Genomic DNA, 17308 nt, shown 5'->3' with positions numbered 1-17308 from the left:
AGCACCAAATAGAAGGTGCTTATGGAGCTTTTGCAGGTTACTTTGTGTGTTGGAATTGTGTTAGCCAAAGACAGTGAGAAATGCTGGGTGCCATCTTGGATGGGAGGCATGAGACATTGCCTAGAGCACCCATTCTTCCAAGGGCTAGGACCTTGGGCAAGTAACTGCCCCTATCTGGGCCTCAGTTTTCTTACTTACAAAATGAGAGCATTAGACTAGAGTAGGAGTCCTTAACTAGTTTCGTGCTATGGACCCTTGGGGCAGTCTGGTTAAGCCTATGGTCCTCTGCTCAGAATCATTTTTTTAAAATTTTAATTGAAGGAAATACTAAAGGTTAGTGAAAATAAAGATGTATTTTTTTTCCTCCTTCAAGTTTAAAGACTTTTTGAAATCTATCTATGGGCCCCAGGTTAAGAGCGCTTGGATTTATTGACCTAGAAGGTTCCTTTGAGCACTACATTCTGTATTATAAGGTCCCTCCCACATTTGACATTCCGTGGTCCAGAAACTTTAAAACAGGGAATGTCAGAGCTGGTGGGGCCTTAGAACAGGGATGTCAGAGCTGGGAGGGAGCTTAGAACAGGGGATGTCAGAGCTGGGAGGGGAGCTTAGAACAGGGAATGTCAGAGTTGGAAGGCAATCACAGAACCACAGAATCAGAACTGGAAGTGACCTCAACAGCATGAGTCCAACCCACCCATGAAAGGAATCCCTCCTATAACACACTGAACACATGACCGTGCAACTTTTGCTTGAAGAGGGAGATGAGAGGGAAGCCAGCCCTCCACCAGGCCACCTGGCCACTTCTGGATAACTCTGGATCATTATTTCCAAGGTCTGTCCTGACCTCCAGCGTAAATCAAACTCTTTTTGCAGCTTCTACCCCTTCCCCTTGGTTCTGTCCTCTGGGCCAACCAGTCTAATCCTTTGTCCTCAAGACAGTTCAGGGGACAGAATGCCCCCTAACCAGGGGGTTACCAGGAACAATAGTGGGAGTGTTTTAAATCAAGCTTGATAAGTTAGATTCTGGAAGTCATCAGCTCAGCCTGGAGACACCGTCTAACAGTCGGGTTAGCAAATTTACTGCCTGGGCTGTTTTCCATGGCCTGTGAAACCCCGCAGTCTATTGGCAGCTGCCAATATCATTATTTCTGAAAGGATTTTTAAAGAGTGGAAACTTGGCAGCTGGACTGGGTGGTTAAAAGCAGCCTGAACTGGGAGAGAGCAGCTGCTAGCTTCTATTTCTCCGAACATCACCCCCTTGCACTCTGCCTGTGTCTGATGGCCCATGCTGTCTCAGGCCCTGTGGCCTTGGGGAGGGAAGGGTGAAAGGGCCTGTCAACCAGGTGGCTTCTGAGAGGCCTCTAGGCTGGACCCCTTCAAGGCTGTGCTCGAGGCTTGGTAAACCTCCCGGTGCCATAGAAACTGGAACTGTGTTATCAGGAAAGCATCCTCCTTCACCAGAACTAGGACCCAAGGAGGCCCAGGCAGGGTGGTGCACAGCACCGGACTCAAAGTCAGAAAGCTGGGGTTCATGCTGGCCTTGCCACACACCAGCAGGGTGGCCTTGGGCAAGGCACTTAAGGTTTCTCAGCCATAGGGTGAACACAGCTATAGATTGAGAGATGGAAGGGGTCTCAGAGTCCAGCTACCTCATTTTTTTAAATGAGAAAACAGAGGCACAAAGCGTTAAGTGACTTGTCAAGGGTCACACAACTAAGTGTGAAAAGATAGTATTTGAACTCAAGTCCTTGACTCCAAAGGACAGCTAAGTGGTGCCATAGTGTACAGAGAGCTGGGCCCAGAGTCAGAAAGAGGAGCTCAAATCTGGCCTCAGGCACTTCCTAGCTGTGTGACCCTGGGCAAGTCATCACCCTGTTTGCCTCAGTTTCCTCATCTGTAAATGAGCAGGAGAAGGAAACGGCAAAGTACTCCAGTATCTCCGCCAAGAGAACCCCAAATGGGGTCATGAAGAGTCAGATAAGACTGCAAATGACTGAACAGCAGCCTTGACTCCAAGGCCCACTGCTTTTTCCATGTGAACAAGTTGACTTCCCTGTGGTTTTGTCCAGGGATGGGGAGCAGACTTCCTGGTGGGGCAGGGCATCTATACTTCCTCCCTTGGATGACTAATACCATCTCTATGTCTTGGCTCAGGGGCCTTCCCTAAGTATAAGTGTACCCCAACATCCCCTCTCCCACCACGAATGGGGCTTTGCCCTAAAGCTGAGATATCAAACACACAACATGTGGCCAGAACCGGATTTCAATGTAATTGGGAAACATTTAACAAAATAAAAACAGTAAAACATAGAAAATGTCAGTATGTGGTTTTTTACGTCAATACATTCCCGCAGGGGTCTTTATGTATGGTTTAGTGGGGCCTGTTTCTATCTGAATTTGACACCAATGATAGCAACAGAGCGCTATCATTCAGCCACAAATCTTCCTGGCTCAGGGCTGGGGCTTCTTTTTTCCTTCTTCCCCGTGAGTCCTGTAATACCTGGGCTTTGATTTCAGGCCTTCCCTGACCCATCTCATTGACCACTTCCCTGGGATCCCGCTACCATGCTTGTCCTTTTCCTGATCCCATCCTCCCTTGTACTGTGACCCTCAGGAGGCTGGGTGCAAGCCTCTCTGGAGCCCCTTTCTTCTGGTACTCACGTCCAGACTATCCCCTCTTCTCTCCCCAGCTGTTCTAGCACCAGACTTTATGGCTAATGTTCAGAAAACGAAGATCAGACCTCTCTCTACTTCACAAGACTTGTTGGGAGGATGAGATGAGGTGATGTATGTGGAAACACTTAGTAAACTCCAGACGAATGCAGATGTCAGGAGCTGTTACCGGATTGTATTGTTATGACAAAGTAAGTTAGAAATGCCTGGAAAGTCTGTGTAGTTTTTTTCAGGACCATTAATGAGCTTAGAAGTGTCTCCATGCCTGGTCTGCTGAAGGAATTTAGGTTCTTAGATCTGGTGTGGGGAGGGGCCTTGGAAGCCATTGGTCCAACCCCAACATTTTACATATGAGGAAACCGAGGCCAGGAAGGTTCAGCGATTTGCCCAATGCCACTTGGAGGAAGCATTCTTCTCTCTATACTGCTTGGGATAGAACAGATAAAGTCAAGTTTAAGAGTGAAGGGGCCAACAGTCTCCATTAGGACTGACTTATTTCAAGCTTATTTAATATTTCAAGGAAGGATTTCACAGTTGTGGTGTAGTAGAAAGAACACTGGAGTTGGAGTTGGAAGGCCTGGGTTCAAATCCCAGCTTTGCCCCTTACTTGACTGTGTGATCTTGGGCATGTCACTCAGCCTCAGTTTCCTCATCTGTAAAATGGGTCAAAATATTGAAAGAGACCAGAGCATTGACCAATTGTGACTTCAGTGGACTGTTTCCCTCCTCCTAATGGAAAGGTGGTCACTTCTCTGGGCCTCAGTTTCCTTATCTGTAAAATGAGGGGATTAGACTAGGTGACCTCTCAGGTCCATTCAACTCTAAAGTCTATGACCAATTCTCCCCTTCCCTCATCATGTTTCAGTCTATGGTCTCTGTTAATTACTGCAATCAAACAGTACATCCCCTGGTGGTGTTGAGTTTCTCTGATCTTAGCTGGGATGGTCCTCGGATGATCGTCAATGGGATTTCTCACTACGTCTACCCCTTCCCAGCTTGCTGTGTGCTCTGGACCCTTAGCCTGGGGAACCCAGAGTTGCAACAATGAACTCCACACAAGGTTGGGACAATGCCCTGACAAAGCAGGGAATGAACTGAGGACTTGGACAGAAAGGCAGGAGAGAGAAAGGAGAAGAATGAGAGATAGGAGAGATGAGAAAGAGGGGAGGGGGAAGAGAAGATAATAAAAAATGGGGGAGAGAGAGGAGAGAAAGAAGAGGAGAGGAGGGAGGGAGAAAGGGAGGGAGAGGGAGAGACAGAAGAGAGAAGAGAGAGGACAGAGGAGAGGGAGAGAAAGAGAATGAAGGAGAGATAGAGAGAGGAGAGAAAGAAGAGGAGAAGAGAGGAGAGAGGGAAGGAGAGGGAGAGGCAGAAGAGAGGGGGGAAAGAGGATGATGGAGAGAAAGGGAGAGAAAGAGAGAGGAGAGAAAGAAAAGAGGAGAGGAGAGAGAGACAGAGAGAGATGAGGGGTACACAGAGAGAAGAGAGAGGAGAGAGGGGGAAGGGGAGAAATAGAGTGAGGGAGAGAGATAGAGAGAGGAAAGAAAGAAGAGAGGAGAGAGGAAGAGAGAGGGAGGGAGAGGGAGAGACAGAAGAGAGAAGAGAGAGGAGAGAAAGAGGAGAGGAGAGGAGAGACAGAGAGAGACAGAGAGACAGAGAGAGATGAGGGGGTACAGAGAGAGAAGAGAGGAAGGAGAGAAAAGGGGATAAAGAAAGCAGAACAATGACAGATAGGAGAGATGAGAAAGAGGGGAGGGGGAAGATAAGATAATGAAAAATGAGGGAGAGAGAGAGTGGGGAGGGGGGGAGAAAGAGAATGAGAGAGAGAGGAGAGAAAGGAGAGGAGAGAAGGAGAGAGAGGGAGGGAGAGGGAGAGACAGAAGAGAGAAAAGAGAGGAGAGGGGGAGAAAGTGAGGGAGAGAAAGAGGAGAGGAGAGAGGGAGAGAGAAAGAGAGAGATGGGGGTACAGAGAGAAGAGAGGAGAGAGGAGAGAGGGGGAAAAGGGGAGAAAGAGAGTGAGGGAGAGGAGAAACAATTAAATGGGGGAGCACCTCTCCAGCAGTGTGTGATGCCAGCTAGGAAGGCTGAAGTTAACAAGGAAATGAGGAAACAGAAAACCCCAGGGGAGCTCATCCCTGCTTCGAGCCCATTCCTTTGCACAGCTCAGCAAGTCTGGATTCTGCACACCCCAGACCTTTAAGAAAATTCCACAGTGAAAGGTAGTTAGCTGTCAGCAAAAAAATATTGTAGATTTATGGGCCCTGAGGAACAAGGGAAAGTAAATGCCATATAATTTCATTTATTTTTTTAAGGAATGAGTGATGTTGTCGTCTTTGGTCGGTTCCCAGTGTTTTGACTTGAAATAACGGTGCTAGGAGTCAGGCTGTCTGTCTTGGACTGGCAGAGGGCTCTGAAGGTGTCCTTGACATTGGAGGTGTTGTGGGAGTGTTGACTGTGGGGTGGCCCGGGACGATACTGCTGTGGTTTCTTTCCTTCTGCCCAGCTAGGGTGGGGGAGGAGACGAGTACCAGCCTTTGCAAATAGTTCCCCTGAGAATGCCCAGGTGGACCCAACCTCCCAGCTCCGCTCAGCTCGGCCTCTAAAGTGGTGTGGGATGCACCATGCATCTCCTCTCATTCAGTGCCCAGTGGGGTTCCTCTCTGGAAAGCAAGGCATTGTGGTAGCCAAATAGCCCCCGACCTCAGGCTGCTTATATTCTACCAGGGGCGATGACATATGCATATGTGTGGATACACGAAACAAACCCAAGGTCCTTTGAGCATACCTTGACTCCTCCTAGCAGAATGTAAGCTCCATGAGGGCAGGGACTTTTTCAGCTTTGCCTTTGTATCCCCAGTGCCTAGCACATGGTCTTGTACCTAATATGTGCTTGGGTATTTGCTGATGGATAGATTTAAGGTCCCTTCCAGCTCTAAAGTTATGATTCTATGAACCCCAGTAGAGCAGAAGCTCCTTGAGGGCAGGGACTGCTCTGTTTTTGTCTTTGTATTCTCAGTGCTTAGCCCAGTGCCTGCACATAGTAGGTGCTTCCTAAATGTTTGCTGATGGACTGTTTCAGGTCCCTTCTACCTCTAAGTCTGTGATTCTACAAACTCCTATAGAGTGGAAGCACCTCGAGGGTAGGGACTGTTTTGCTTTTGTCTCTGTTTCCTTGATGCTTAGCACAGTGCCCGACACATAGTAGGTGCTTCATAAACGCTTGTTGAACTGGATTGAATCAAATGTTTCAGCAGGATTCAGAAAAGAAGCTAAGAGTGACATGAAGGCAAACAACAGCTATATCCATTGAGAGGAGGTCTGACCGTTGGGAGACCAGGTACCTCGTGTGGTCAGAAGCAAGCCTTTCCCCCTGCCCTGTGATGAAGTCCTGGGCAATCGAGTCCAAAAGCCCCAGGCTGTATCCTGCAAGGAGGGGAGGACTTCAAAGCCCCCTCCCACTGGCAAATGCGGAAGGGTTTTCTGTAATCATGCACTACTGGACACACACCTGTCAAATTCTTGCCTCGTCTTCCCTTCTTGCCAACTAATTGGCCATCAATGTTATGTGTTAGAGCAACCAAGGGAAGCTCATTATCTTCCTCTGCTTTTTGCCTTGGGTTTGCAGCTGCCTCCGGCCCTCTAAACACAATGCAATTTTACTTTCCTGCCTTTCAGGTCTTTCTGGGATTGCCCAGAGGAGAGGGCTGTGAGCTGGAAATCAGGAGACTTGGGGGTGAGCCCTGGCTAAGCCCCTTTAGCCACAGAATCCTAGCTCTAGACCTTGGAGGCATCTGGCCCAACTCCCTTCATTTGACACGTGGAGATACTGAGACCAGAAGGGTGGTGACTTGCTCAAGGCCATTCTTCACAACTGTCCCACATAGGTGGGCAGCTGCTGTGTAATTGGCTCCATTTTACAGATGAGGAAACAGAGACTTGTGACAGGCTCACACAACTTATATCAAAGCCAGGATTCAAACACAGGTCTCCCCTCACTTTGGGTTCAGCATTCTTTCTACCACACCATGCTGCCTTCTTTGTCTGGCAGCCGGGTGGTACAGTGGATAGCGTACTGGGCTTGAAGTCAGGAAGACACTGAGTCAGACACTTACTAGCTCTGTGACCCTGGGCAAGTCACTTAACCTCTACTTGCCTCAGTCTCCTCAACTATAAAAAATGAGGATAATAATAGCACCTACATCCCCAGGTTAGCATGAGGATCAAGTAAGATAATATTTGTAAAGCTGGAACTGGAACAGAGTAAGAGCTATATCAATGCTGGCTATTATCTGTAAAATGGGTATAGGAAGCACCTAATAAATAATTGCTTCCCCTCTGCCTCTAAGAATGCCTAGTTTCTTTCAAAGTTCAGCTTAAACACTTCAGACATTAAGCTTTGTTTGAACTCTGAAGCTGCTGCTGCCCCTTCTCTCAAAATATTTTGTCTATATTTTATTTTACCGGAGTAGCTAGGTGGCACTGGGTCTGGAGTCAGGAAGACCTGAGTTCAAATCTGACCAAAGACACTTACTAGTTCTGTGACCCTGGGCAAGCCACTTCACCCTGTTTGCCTCAGTTTCCTCATCTATAAAATGAGCTGTAGAAGAAAATGGCAAACCCCTCCAGTATCTTTGCCAAGAAAACCTCAAATGGGGTCACAAAGAGTCAGACATGGCTAAAAACAACTGAACAACATTTATTTTACATTGTTTTATATGTTGTCCCCTCCTGTAAACTATAAGTTCTCAAGGGTAGGGATTGTTTCAATTTTGTCTTTGTATTCCCCCAGAGCCTACACGGTGCTGTCTGTCTATCCATTGTCTGTCTGTCTGTCTCCATCCATCCGCCTGTCTGTCCATCTATATGTCTATCTGTCTATCTATCTATCCATCCATTCATCCTATGTCTATCTTTCTATCTCTATATACCTATATCCTTCCTTCCACTGATACATCCATCCATCCATCTATCCTGTCTCCTTCCATCCATCCATCCATTTATTCTATCGATCTCTCATCTATCTATCTTTACCAATATTGAAATAGTCTTATTGAGAGACTCAGATTCCATGGCTTTTTCCGTGATGGAAAACAAATGCTTTCTCAAACAAAGCAGTTTTTTAAACTTCCAGACTGTTCCCATACTTTATTTCTCCTAAAGTTCACGACCTTTTCTTAAAAATACTTATTTCTGAACAAAATCTTGACAATGAGCCCATGAGTGACGAAGGATTGAGGCTGGTGCTGGGGCTGGGTCGGGAGGCACGCCCCTGCTTTCTTTGTAGATGGGGAGCTAGGGGCTAGAATATAGCTGCTGAAAAGGGCCCTTCCAGGCCTCCTGATCCAACCTCTTCATTTTGCAGAGGAGGAAAGTGAAGCTTGGTGTGACTAAGTGACTTGGCAGAAGGGATGGGGACAAGGCCTGAACCCTGGCCCCTGACCTCCAGATCCAGGACTCTCTCCCTCATGCCAGGCATTTTCGAACCTGAGACTTTTTTTCTTCTTGCCATCAGCAACCTCTGTAGGGGTTAAAACCAGCCTTGAGATGCCTAGGTCGGAGGGTATGACAAATTAAATCACTGTTCTTGCATATGTTCAAATTATCTTCGAGAACAGAGACACCAACACACACTTCTGGCAGTAGTGAATTCACACGTTTGCCTTCCTGCACTCCTTTCTGTTCAGACCTGAGTTTTTCCCTGATGGTTGGGGGCAGATCTCAGGGTTATTTAATGGCATTTTTATTGGAGGGCTCCCAGATCTCTAATTTCACTCCTCTGTTAAAGAAGATAGGCACCCATTCTTCACCCTCATTGCACTGGGGAGTCACTGGAGAGGTTATGGTGGGCTTAGCTACCTGGTGAGGATGTGCCTGGGACAGTTCTGTAACCCAGGGGCTTCCCAGCCCAGAGGCTGGCTCCCTCCTTCAGTAATTGCTATTGCTTTGGGGTATTCCCCCCACCCCTAGGGTTGTTATTTGTTTTGTTTGTGTTTTTCCATCCAAATCACTTTTTTATTCATTTTGCATATCTTTGCTTCCTTATCCAGATGCCTGTTTCCTTGTCTCTCCTCCCCAGCAGAATTTAGATTCCATCCTGGCTGGGCCTTGGAATCATAAATCTAGAGATAGTAGGGACCAGAGGGGCCCTCTGGTGTAACCTCTTCATTTTATAGATGAGGAAACTGAGGCCCAGGAGAAATGACTTGCCTAAGGCCACATGAGCAGAAAACATCAGAGGAGTGATCTGAACCCAAGTACTCTCACTCCAGGTCCTTTCCACTGCAGCCCACTCAGGCGGAAGGGACTGAAGAGGTGCTCTGCTGAGATTCCTCCCTCATGTTATAAATAAGGAAATGGAGATCTACTGGCAGGGACCTGAACGTAGGTCCTTAGGCTTCAAAGCGCACACACTTTCTGCCGTAACAGTCATGGCTAGCTAGCATATATGTAGCACAGTGCTTGCAAACATTATGTCATTCGGTCCTCACAACCCTGGGAGGTAGGCGTGACTATTATCCCCATTTTACAGATGAGAAAATGGAGGCAGGTAGAGATTGAGTCACTTGGCCAGAGTCAGACATCTAATGAGCGTCTGAGGACTGGAACCCAGGGCTTCCTGACTCCCGGTCCAGAGCTCTGCTCACTGTGCCACCCAGATACCATGCTTTGCATCCCTGGTGCCTAGCCACTGTACAGACATCAGGCAGGGCCTTAACAGATGCTTGTTGAACAAATGAATGAATGAATGAATGGATCGAACCAGCATCATCCTGCTCACAAATTCTGGGGATTATTCACCATGGAGGTTTTCAGTGGATGATTAATTAGCAGCTAAGATGGAAAACAGCTGAGACCCACTATGGCCACAGACCCCTGGGCAGGAAGAAAGCCCCAGAGGAGTGGAGGGGCCCCAGCCCACTCCACAGCACAAAGAACAGGTTTGCATTTGGGATGAACGTCTCAACCCCAGAATCAGATCACCATTTTTGCAGTTTTTCCCAGAGCTGTGTGTGCACACACATGTGTGTTTTTTTCTTTCAAACGTGAAAAGAAAACACAACTGCCTGGGAGGATTTGCAAGCACCAAGAAGCTCCAGCAATGGAAGCCGAAGTCTGGAAAAGCTTTCACGAGTGAAATCCCATCCCGTGCCCAGCTCCTGCAAAGTCCAGAAAACCCTTCCATGACAAGCAAAACCGGCCAGCTCCAGGGCGCAGGCACCGGGGCTCATTACACACACACACACACACACACACACACACACACACACACACACACACACTCACATACATACTCACACACATGCTCACTCACACTCACATATATACACTTACACATGCACACATTCATACACACATACTCATATACACATGTCCAGTCACTCATACACATATACACATATTCACACATGCACTCCCATTCACGTACACACATGCACGTTTATGCACATACATCCATGCAGTCACACACACACTCACACATATTCACACATTTACACACTCCCATTCACAGCTCATTCACTCACACACATACTTATACACACATATTCACATACACATTTAAACACACATCCATGCACTCACACACACATTCACACATATACTCACATAATTATATACTCCCATTCACACACACACTCGCATATACATACTCACACACTCACAATTACACACACATTCACATTCACTCACAGATACTGACATACACATTTCCACACTCCCATTTACACACATGCTCACATATACACATATCCTCACATTCACTCACATACACACCTATTCACATGTACACTCACATTCACTCACACACACTCATGCACACACTCTCATGCACACCTATTCACATATACACTCACGTTCACTCAGGCACACACTCACACTCAAGCACACACTCACATATACACATTCACAGTACACTCACATTGTACCCATTTGTGCTGGATGCCATCACCGAGACAGGACAGGGACATAATGGCCGATGAACATGATCTCACTACTCCCACCTCCAACAAAGAAAAGGGCAAGGCTTACCTTTCAATCTGGAGGGTGACTTTGGACGGTTCCACATTGGGGTTCTCCCACTCCATCTGGGGGCAGTGCATGAAATAGCAGAGGGTGTACAGTGCCTCGGGCTCCCAGTACAGTGCGCCCTGCTTGTGGTGCATGGGTGTCCCATTGCCGTGCTGCTTGGCATGGAGGGGCTGCAGGTGATGCATTGCTCTGGATACCAGGTCACCTGAGGGAAGAAATCAGAGGGAATGATCCCGGGTCTGGAGCTGGAAGGGTTCTCACACAGAGGACACCGAGCCCAGCCCTCTCATTTTATAGATGGGTAAACTAAGGCTTAGGGAGGTCGGAGAACTTGCCCAAGGCCGCACAGGCACAAATCAGAGCTGGAGGGGACCTCAGAGGCCCCTCATTTTTATAGATAAGGAAACTGAGGCCTGGGGAGGATCCAGACGATTGACCCCAGGCTGGAAGAGACCTCAGGTCATCTAGTCCAATCCCTGCATTTTACAGATTTGGAAACTAAGTCCCAGGGAGTCTGATTTGTCCAAGGTCACTTGGGTAGTAAGTGCAAGAGATAGGAATTAAATCGTGAGAACATAGATCTAGGGCTCTAAAGAATCTCAGAGGTCATCTACTCCAGCTCCCTCATTTTCCACATAAGGAAACTGAGGCTCAGAGCAGTGGGTCTAAGGTCATATAGACAGTAAAAGCCAGAGGGAGGATCTGAGCTCAGGTCCTCCATCCCCAGTGTCTGTGCTCTTTCCCCATCACCAAATACCTTCAAGGTCCCCATCATCTTGCAAATGCAAATAGAGAGCACTGTGTTATCTACAAAGGGTTTTCCAAAAAGATGATGTTTTCCAGAATTCCAGCTTAGGCAACCCCGGATCACCCCATCAACCCCCAATTCACAGATAAGGAAACCTACAGAAATGAAGTGATGAGTTGGGGTCACATTAGAGCTTAATTAGCATTTATAGACTGACCTCAACGGACACAGTAAATTCCTAACAGTGCTGGAACTCAAGTCCGGTTCTGTCTCTTTGGTCATATTCATTGGCTTGTACAACTTTGCTTTTGTCCTTTGAACTGTACTATTTTGAGAGGATGAGAAAAATGTTTCATTTTGAGAGGTTAAAAAAAGTCTCTTGTAGGAGAAGTGGGAGGGAGGGAAGATGGGGTCTGGAGAAAGGGTCTACTTTGAATAATTTCAATATAAAGGACGTATAACCATTCCCTGAAATCCCTAGGTAGGCTCTGGTCTTGCTTCCTCTTATCTGTGCCCTACCAGACTCTGAATTCAAGCCTTTTCTGCCCCCCATCATACAGAAGGGAAAAGGTCAGGTCTTCACATGAGTCTGGGTGACCACTTGTCAGGGATGCTGTGGGGATCAGGTTGGACCAGACGCTCTCCAAGGTTTTCTTCCAAACCCCGAGACCCTGTGAAACTCTAATGGGAAGACTGTGTGGGCTCCAAATAATCACTAGGGAGAAACTCCTAGCAACCAGATAGCACAGAGTCTGTGATGGGGTTGGGAGGAGGAAGGCCAAAGGGATGAAGTTAAGAATGAGTAAGCTCTAGGGTGACCAAAGATGAACCATCAAAAAATGATTCGCAAGTCACTGCTCAGAAACTCCATTTTAGGGGCTCTGTTGGCATAAATCAACAAATGTGATCATGAAATCGATGCCATTTGGATTTTTTTTGGCAAAGATACAGAAGTATTGCCATTTCCTTCTCCAGCTCATTTTATAGATGAGGAAACTGAGGCAAAGAGGTTGAAGTGACTTGCCCAGGGTCACCCAGCTAGTAAGTGTCTGAAGCCAGATTTGAACTTAGGAAGATGAGTCCTGACTGCAGGCCCAGCACTCTCTCCACTGCACCACCTAGCTGCCCTTGTATACCTGTACCTGCCTTCAAAAGCTGGTCTAAGAACAGCTAAGTAACTTTTCCAAGGTCACACAGCCAGTAAAAGTCAGAGCCACGATTCCTACTCCAAACTCAGAGCTCTTTCCTGGACACCAAATTGTCTTTCCTAGACAAGGCAGGCTGGGATGATGGAAGATGGACACTTTCTAATATTGCTTCATATAAACATACATCTTTTAGTGCCAGAAAAATCCTGCTTTCCTCAGGCCGAAGGTATTTATTTTGTGATAAGTCAGGCTGCAGGCATTATAGCGAAAGTTAAAAGCCTCTGATGGACAGTAACACACAGGGTGTCCTTTGGGGATAACACAGAGACAGAAACAGTGTGGAGGGAAAGAGCTCGAAATGCAGAGGATTGCAGGGAAAGAGGGGGAGAGAGGCCCTAAGCCCCCAAACTAATTCAGCTGGGATGCTCTCCAAGGCTCCTGCCTGGCAGGATTATTTTATCTCTAAATGACACTCCCTATTAGGATGTGTGGGTATGGGCATGGGAATGAGGACAGGGGAAATCTGCTGGACATTATGGCCAAATAGTCATAGAACCACAAAATCATGCACCTTAGAGGTCACCGAGTCTGATTTTCCACCTATAGTCACAGTGCTCATATAATTTCTCCTTAAACACTCCTGGGAATGGGGAGATCACTATTTCACAAGTGTCACATTATTATTGGTGTTGTTGCTGGGATCATTTCAGTTGTGTCCAACCTCATCTGAGGTTTTCTTGGCAAAGACACTGAAGCGGTTTGCTATTTCCTTCTCCAGCTCATTTGACAGATGAGGAAACTGAGGCAACCAGGGTTAAGTGACTTGCTCAGGGTCACACAACTAGTAAATGTCTGAGGCTAGATTTGAACTCATGTCTTCCTGGTTTCAGGCCCAGCATTCTATCCACTGCACCACATTATTACATAGCTTTAATTGTCATTTGTCATATAACATGTACTGAGCTGAATACACATTGAGCCAGAATCTATATTTCTTGTAATCCTCACCCAACATTACAGGATCAAAGTATTCTAGGTTTGGAGCAGAAAGGGACCTTAAGGGTCATCCTCTTGCATTTCACACTCAGTCAGTCAATAAGCATTTATTAAGCCCTTATTATATACTAGGCACTGTATTAAGCATTGAGGTAAAGACCATCCCTGTCTCAAGGAGTTCATAATCTAATGGGGGTGGTGGTGGGGGGGGGGAGTCAACAGTAACTCTCTAGAAATAAGATATATATGTATATATATCTATATACACACACATCCCTACACACATCCGTATATACGTACATATATCTACCCATATATCCATACATGTATACATCTGTACACACACACACACAATCATACATCGATACATATACATATATACTCTGTATGTATGTATATATGTACATGTTTGTATGTATGTGTATGTATATGTATGTGTGCATGTATATATATATATATACTCTGTGTGTGTGTGTGTGTGTATGTGTGTGTCTGTGTATGTAGTTGGGCAGCTAGGTGGTGCAGTGCACAGAGTGCCAGTCCTGGAATCAGGAAGACCTGAATTTAAATCAGGCCCCACATATTTACTGGTTGTGTGACCCTGGGTAAGTCACTTCACCTTGTTTGCCTCAGTTTCCTCATCTGTAAAATGAGCTGGAGAAGAAAATGACACACCACTCTTGTGTCTTTGCCAAGAAAAACCCAAATGGGGTCACAGAGAGTCGGATGTGACTGAAAATGACTGAACAATGACATATATAGGGTAGGTTGAAGGTAGTCTCGGAGAGAAGGGTGCTTGGAAAGGCTTCTTGCTGAAGGCAGGATTTTTGCCGAGATCTGAAAGAATCCAGGGAAGCCAAGATTTGGTGACAAGGAAAGAGAACATTCTAGGCATGGGGAACAGTCCATTGAAATGCAGAGTTGGGAGACTGAGACCAGAGAGGTTAAGTGAGTTGCCCAAAGCCACAGAGCTAGTAAGTGGCAGATGGGCGTCTCCCTTCCCTTAGTTTCCCAGCCTCCTCCCTCTCTCCTCAGGCCATTTCCTTCTTTCTCCCATCACCCTCTCCTTCCTCTCACCCTCCCATGCCTCCCCTAACATCTCACATCCATCTTTGTCTATTTCCTCTTCTCATCACTCAGCCCTCTTCTCTTACAGGAAAGGACTGATTTAGGGAGGAAGACAAAGGGAAAGAAAAATAGGGTGAGAAATTTCAAGGAACACAATCCAGTCCTACCCACCATAGGCAAACTATAGGGTTTAGTGACTAATATGCAAACTGCAGAGACAGAGGCCCTCTGCGGGGCACGCAAGAACACATTCGCTGTTGCTTCATCACCACCCAATGAGTCCCTGATCCTTGTCTGACCCAGAGAAATGAGGTCCCATGCCCGACTGCTCTGTTGACAGCCCGGGCACCCCAACAGCCCGTTGCTATTAGGGGCTGTGTGGTTTAATACTGATATACAAAAATGGATCTGGAGTCTCTTACAAAAGCACCACTCCCAGCAAAGGCTAGTGGGTTGGCAGAATTCCAACAGAAATTCTTAGTCTTGCTTGTGATGTGAATCCCTTTGGCAGTTAACCAGTCAACTATCATTGATTGAGAGCCTACTGTGTGCCAGGCACTGAAAAAAAAGCCAGACCCTGCCCTTGAGGAGCTTACAGTCCACAACATGTGGACAACTATGTACAAACAGGATGCAGGCAGAATAAATGGTGGGAGGTCTTCTTAGACTGAGGAGGACTGGGAAAGGCCCCTTGCAGAAGCACCACAGACTAGCTGAGACTTGAAGGAAACCAGGGAAGCCAGAAGGCAGAGATGCCAGGCTTTGGGGACAGCAGGGAAAATGCCCCAAGTCAGAAGTACCTTGTGTCAAGGAAAGGCAAGGAGGCCAGGGTCATGGCATCCGGGGAGGAAGGGATGAGAAGACTGGAAAGGTGGGAAGGGGCCACGCGATGAAGGGTTTGAAAAGCCAAAACAGAGGATGTCGTAGTTGATTCTGGAGGCAATAGGGAGCCATGGGAGTCAATCAAAGAGGGGGATGGTGTGGTCAGATGGTTTTAGGAGGATTGCTTTGACAGCTGAGTACAGAATGGATAGGCTCGGGAAGAGACCTAAAGCCAGAAGATGCACCAGCAGCTCCTGAAGTAATCCAGGCGGGGAGGGAGTCTGGGGAAGCCAATAGACCCCTTTTCAGAATCATGGTTTTAAGTGTCCCAAATGAAGCATGTAGGATTACCAAGAAAACCAATTCTATTGAACAGTAGTGATAAAAAAAAAAAAAGCTTAGAGTAGTGAAGTTCACAAACCCCAGAAAGCGGCCCAAAGAGTCGGAAGAGGGAGAACAGCCTGTAAGGAAACAGAGCCCGGAACAGGGCTATGCTCAGTGTCGCTCATTAATCAGGCCGCATGTCCATCTGCCCCTTGGGGTGAAGGACATGTTAGAATCAGCCTGCGTTGAACAGGGTATGACCACAGCTCACCTTCAAACCAGATTCAAGCTTTACCGTGAACTTTTTAGGGGGTGACTGGGTGGATAGAGTGCTGGGCCTGGAGTCAGGAAGACTCATCTTTGTGAGTTCAAATCTGGCCTCAGACACTTACTAGCTGGGTGACCCTGGGCAAGTCACTTAACTGCTGTTTGCTTCAGTTTCCCCATCTTTAAAATGGGAATAATAATAGCACCTACCTGTCAGGGTTGTTTGGAGGATCAACTAAAAAAAATTTTGTTTTTGGCAAGGCAATTGGGGTGTCTTGGCTGGATTTGAACTCAGGTGCTCCTGACTCCAGGGCCGGTGATCTATCCACTGTGCCACCTTTCATTTAAAAATATTATCTGAGAAGTGGGTCATGGGGCTTCCCTGGACTGCCACAGGGGTCCAGGTCACAGAAGGCCCGGATGAGACTGTCTGGAAAGCCCCTTACATTCTCTTTTAAGGCCACACATCCAGATAAAGAAACCAAACAGATACACAACTAAATGCTTAATGATGAAAATTAGCTTCAGATTAAAGAGGGCAGGTTGTTGGGAGTTTTTTCCCCCCTAGGACAGGGGTGAGAGAAGAGAGCAAGGGAGGACAAAAAAGCAGAGAATGCAAATATGAGCTTAGCAAGCTGGGGCCTCCAGCCAAGCATGACCAGCTGTCCTGGGAGGCCCTGGGCAGCCCCCTCTCCAGGGCCCTACGTGCATCTGCCCAGGCAGCTGGGCTGGGCAGGGGGGAGAGAAGGGAAGACGAGCAGGCATCATGTAAATGGAGATGACAGGAAATCTCCGAATGGGCCAATTTGCATCTTAAACAGGAAGGGAGAAGCTGGAAATCTTGACCAGGGGCAGCTCAGAAACCTTTCCCTCTTCCCTCTAGCTGGTGTGTGTTTGCTGGTCAGCCAGAGATGGCTATGAACGTGGGCCGAGGAGCTGGGACAGCGAGCAGAGCACAGCCGCTAAGGAGACAGGCAGCAGGAAAAGCAGGGAGAGGCAGGACCCCTTGGGAGGCATAGAAAGCACTGGATTTGGAGCTGGGGACTTGGGGTCAGCTCTGTGCTCTGCGATTTCCTCAATTTGTGGCCATGTGACATTGAAAAGATGCTCGGTCTGGAGTCAGAGGAACTGACTTTGACTCGGGCTCGACTACTCATTCCTTGTATGACCTTGGGCTGGGCTTCAGTTTCCTCATCTGTAAAATCAGGTTGCTGGACAGGGTGCTCTAAAG

General features: G+C 47.2%; 1 protein-coding gene across 1 annotated transcript in view; it reads right to left on the bottom strand.

Moving 5' to 3' along the window:
- Positions 1-17308, bottom strand: part of ABTB3 (ankyrin repeat and BTB domain containing 3) — a 325861-nt gene that overhangs the window by 84791 nt on the left and 223762 nt on the right. Inside the window, 1 exon segment of the mRNA XM_020982442.2 lies at positions 10705-10909. Within this exon segment, the coding sequence (XP_020838101.1) occupies positions 10705-10909 (205 nt within the window).

This window comes from Phascolarctos cinereus, unplaced genomic scaffold, assembly GCF_003287225.1.
Source record: "Phascolarctos cinereus isolate Bilbo 61053 unplaced genomic scaffold, phaCin_HiC Scaffold_1;HRSCAF=81, whole genome shotgun sequence".
NCBI classification, from domain to species: Eukaryota; Metazoa; Chordata; class Mammalia; order Diprotodontia; family Phascolarctidae; genus Phascolarctos; species Phascolarctos cinereus.
The sequence above is the reverse complement of the archived record's forward strand: the minus strand, read 5'-3'. Positions and strand labels throughout refer to the sequence as shown.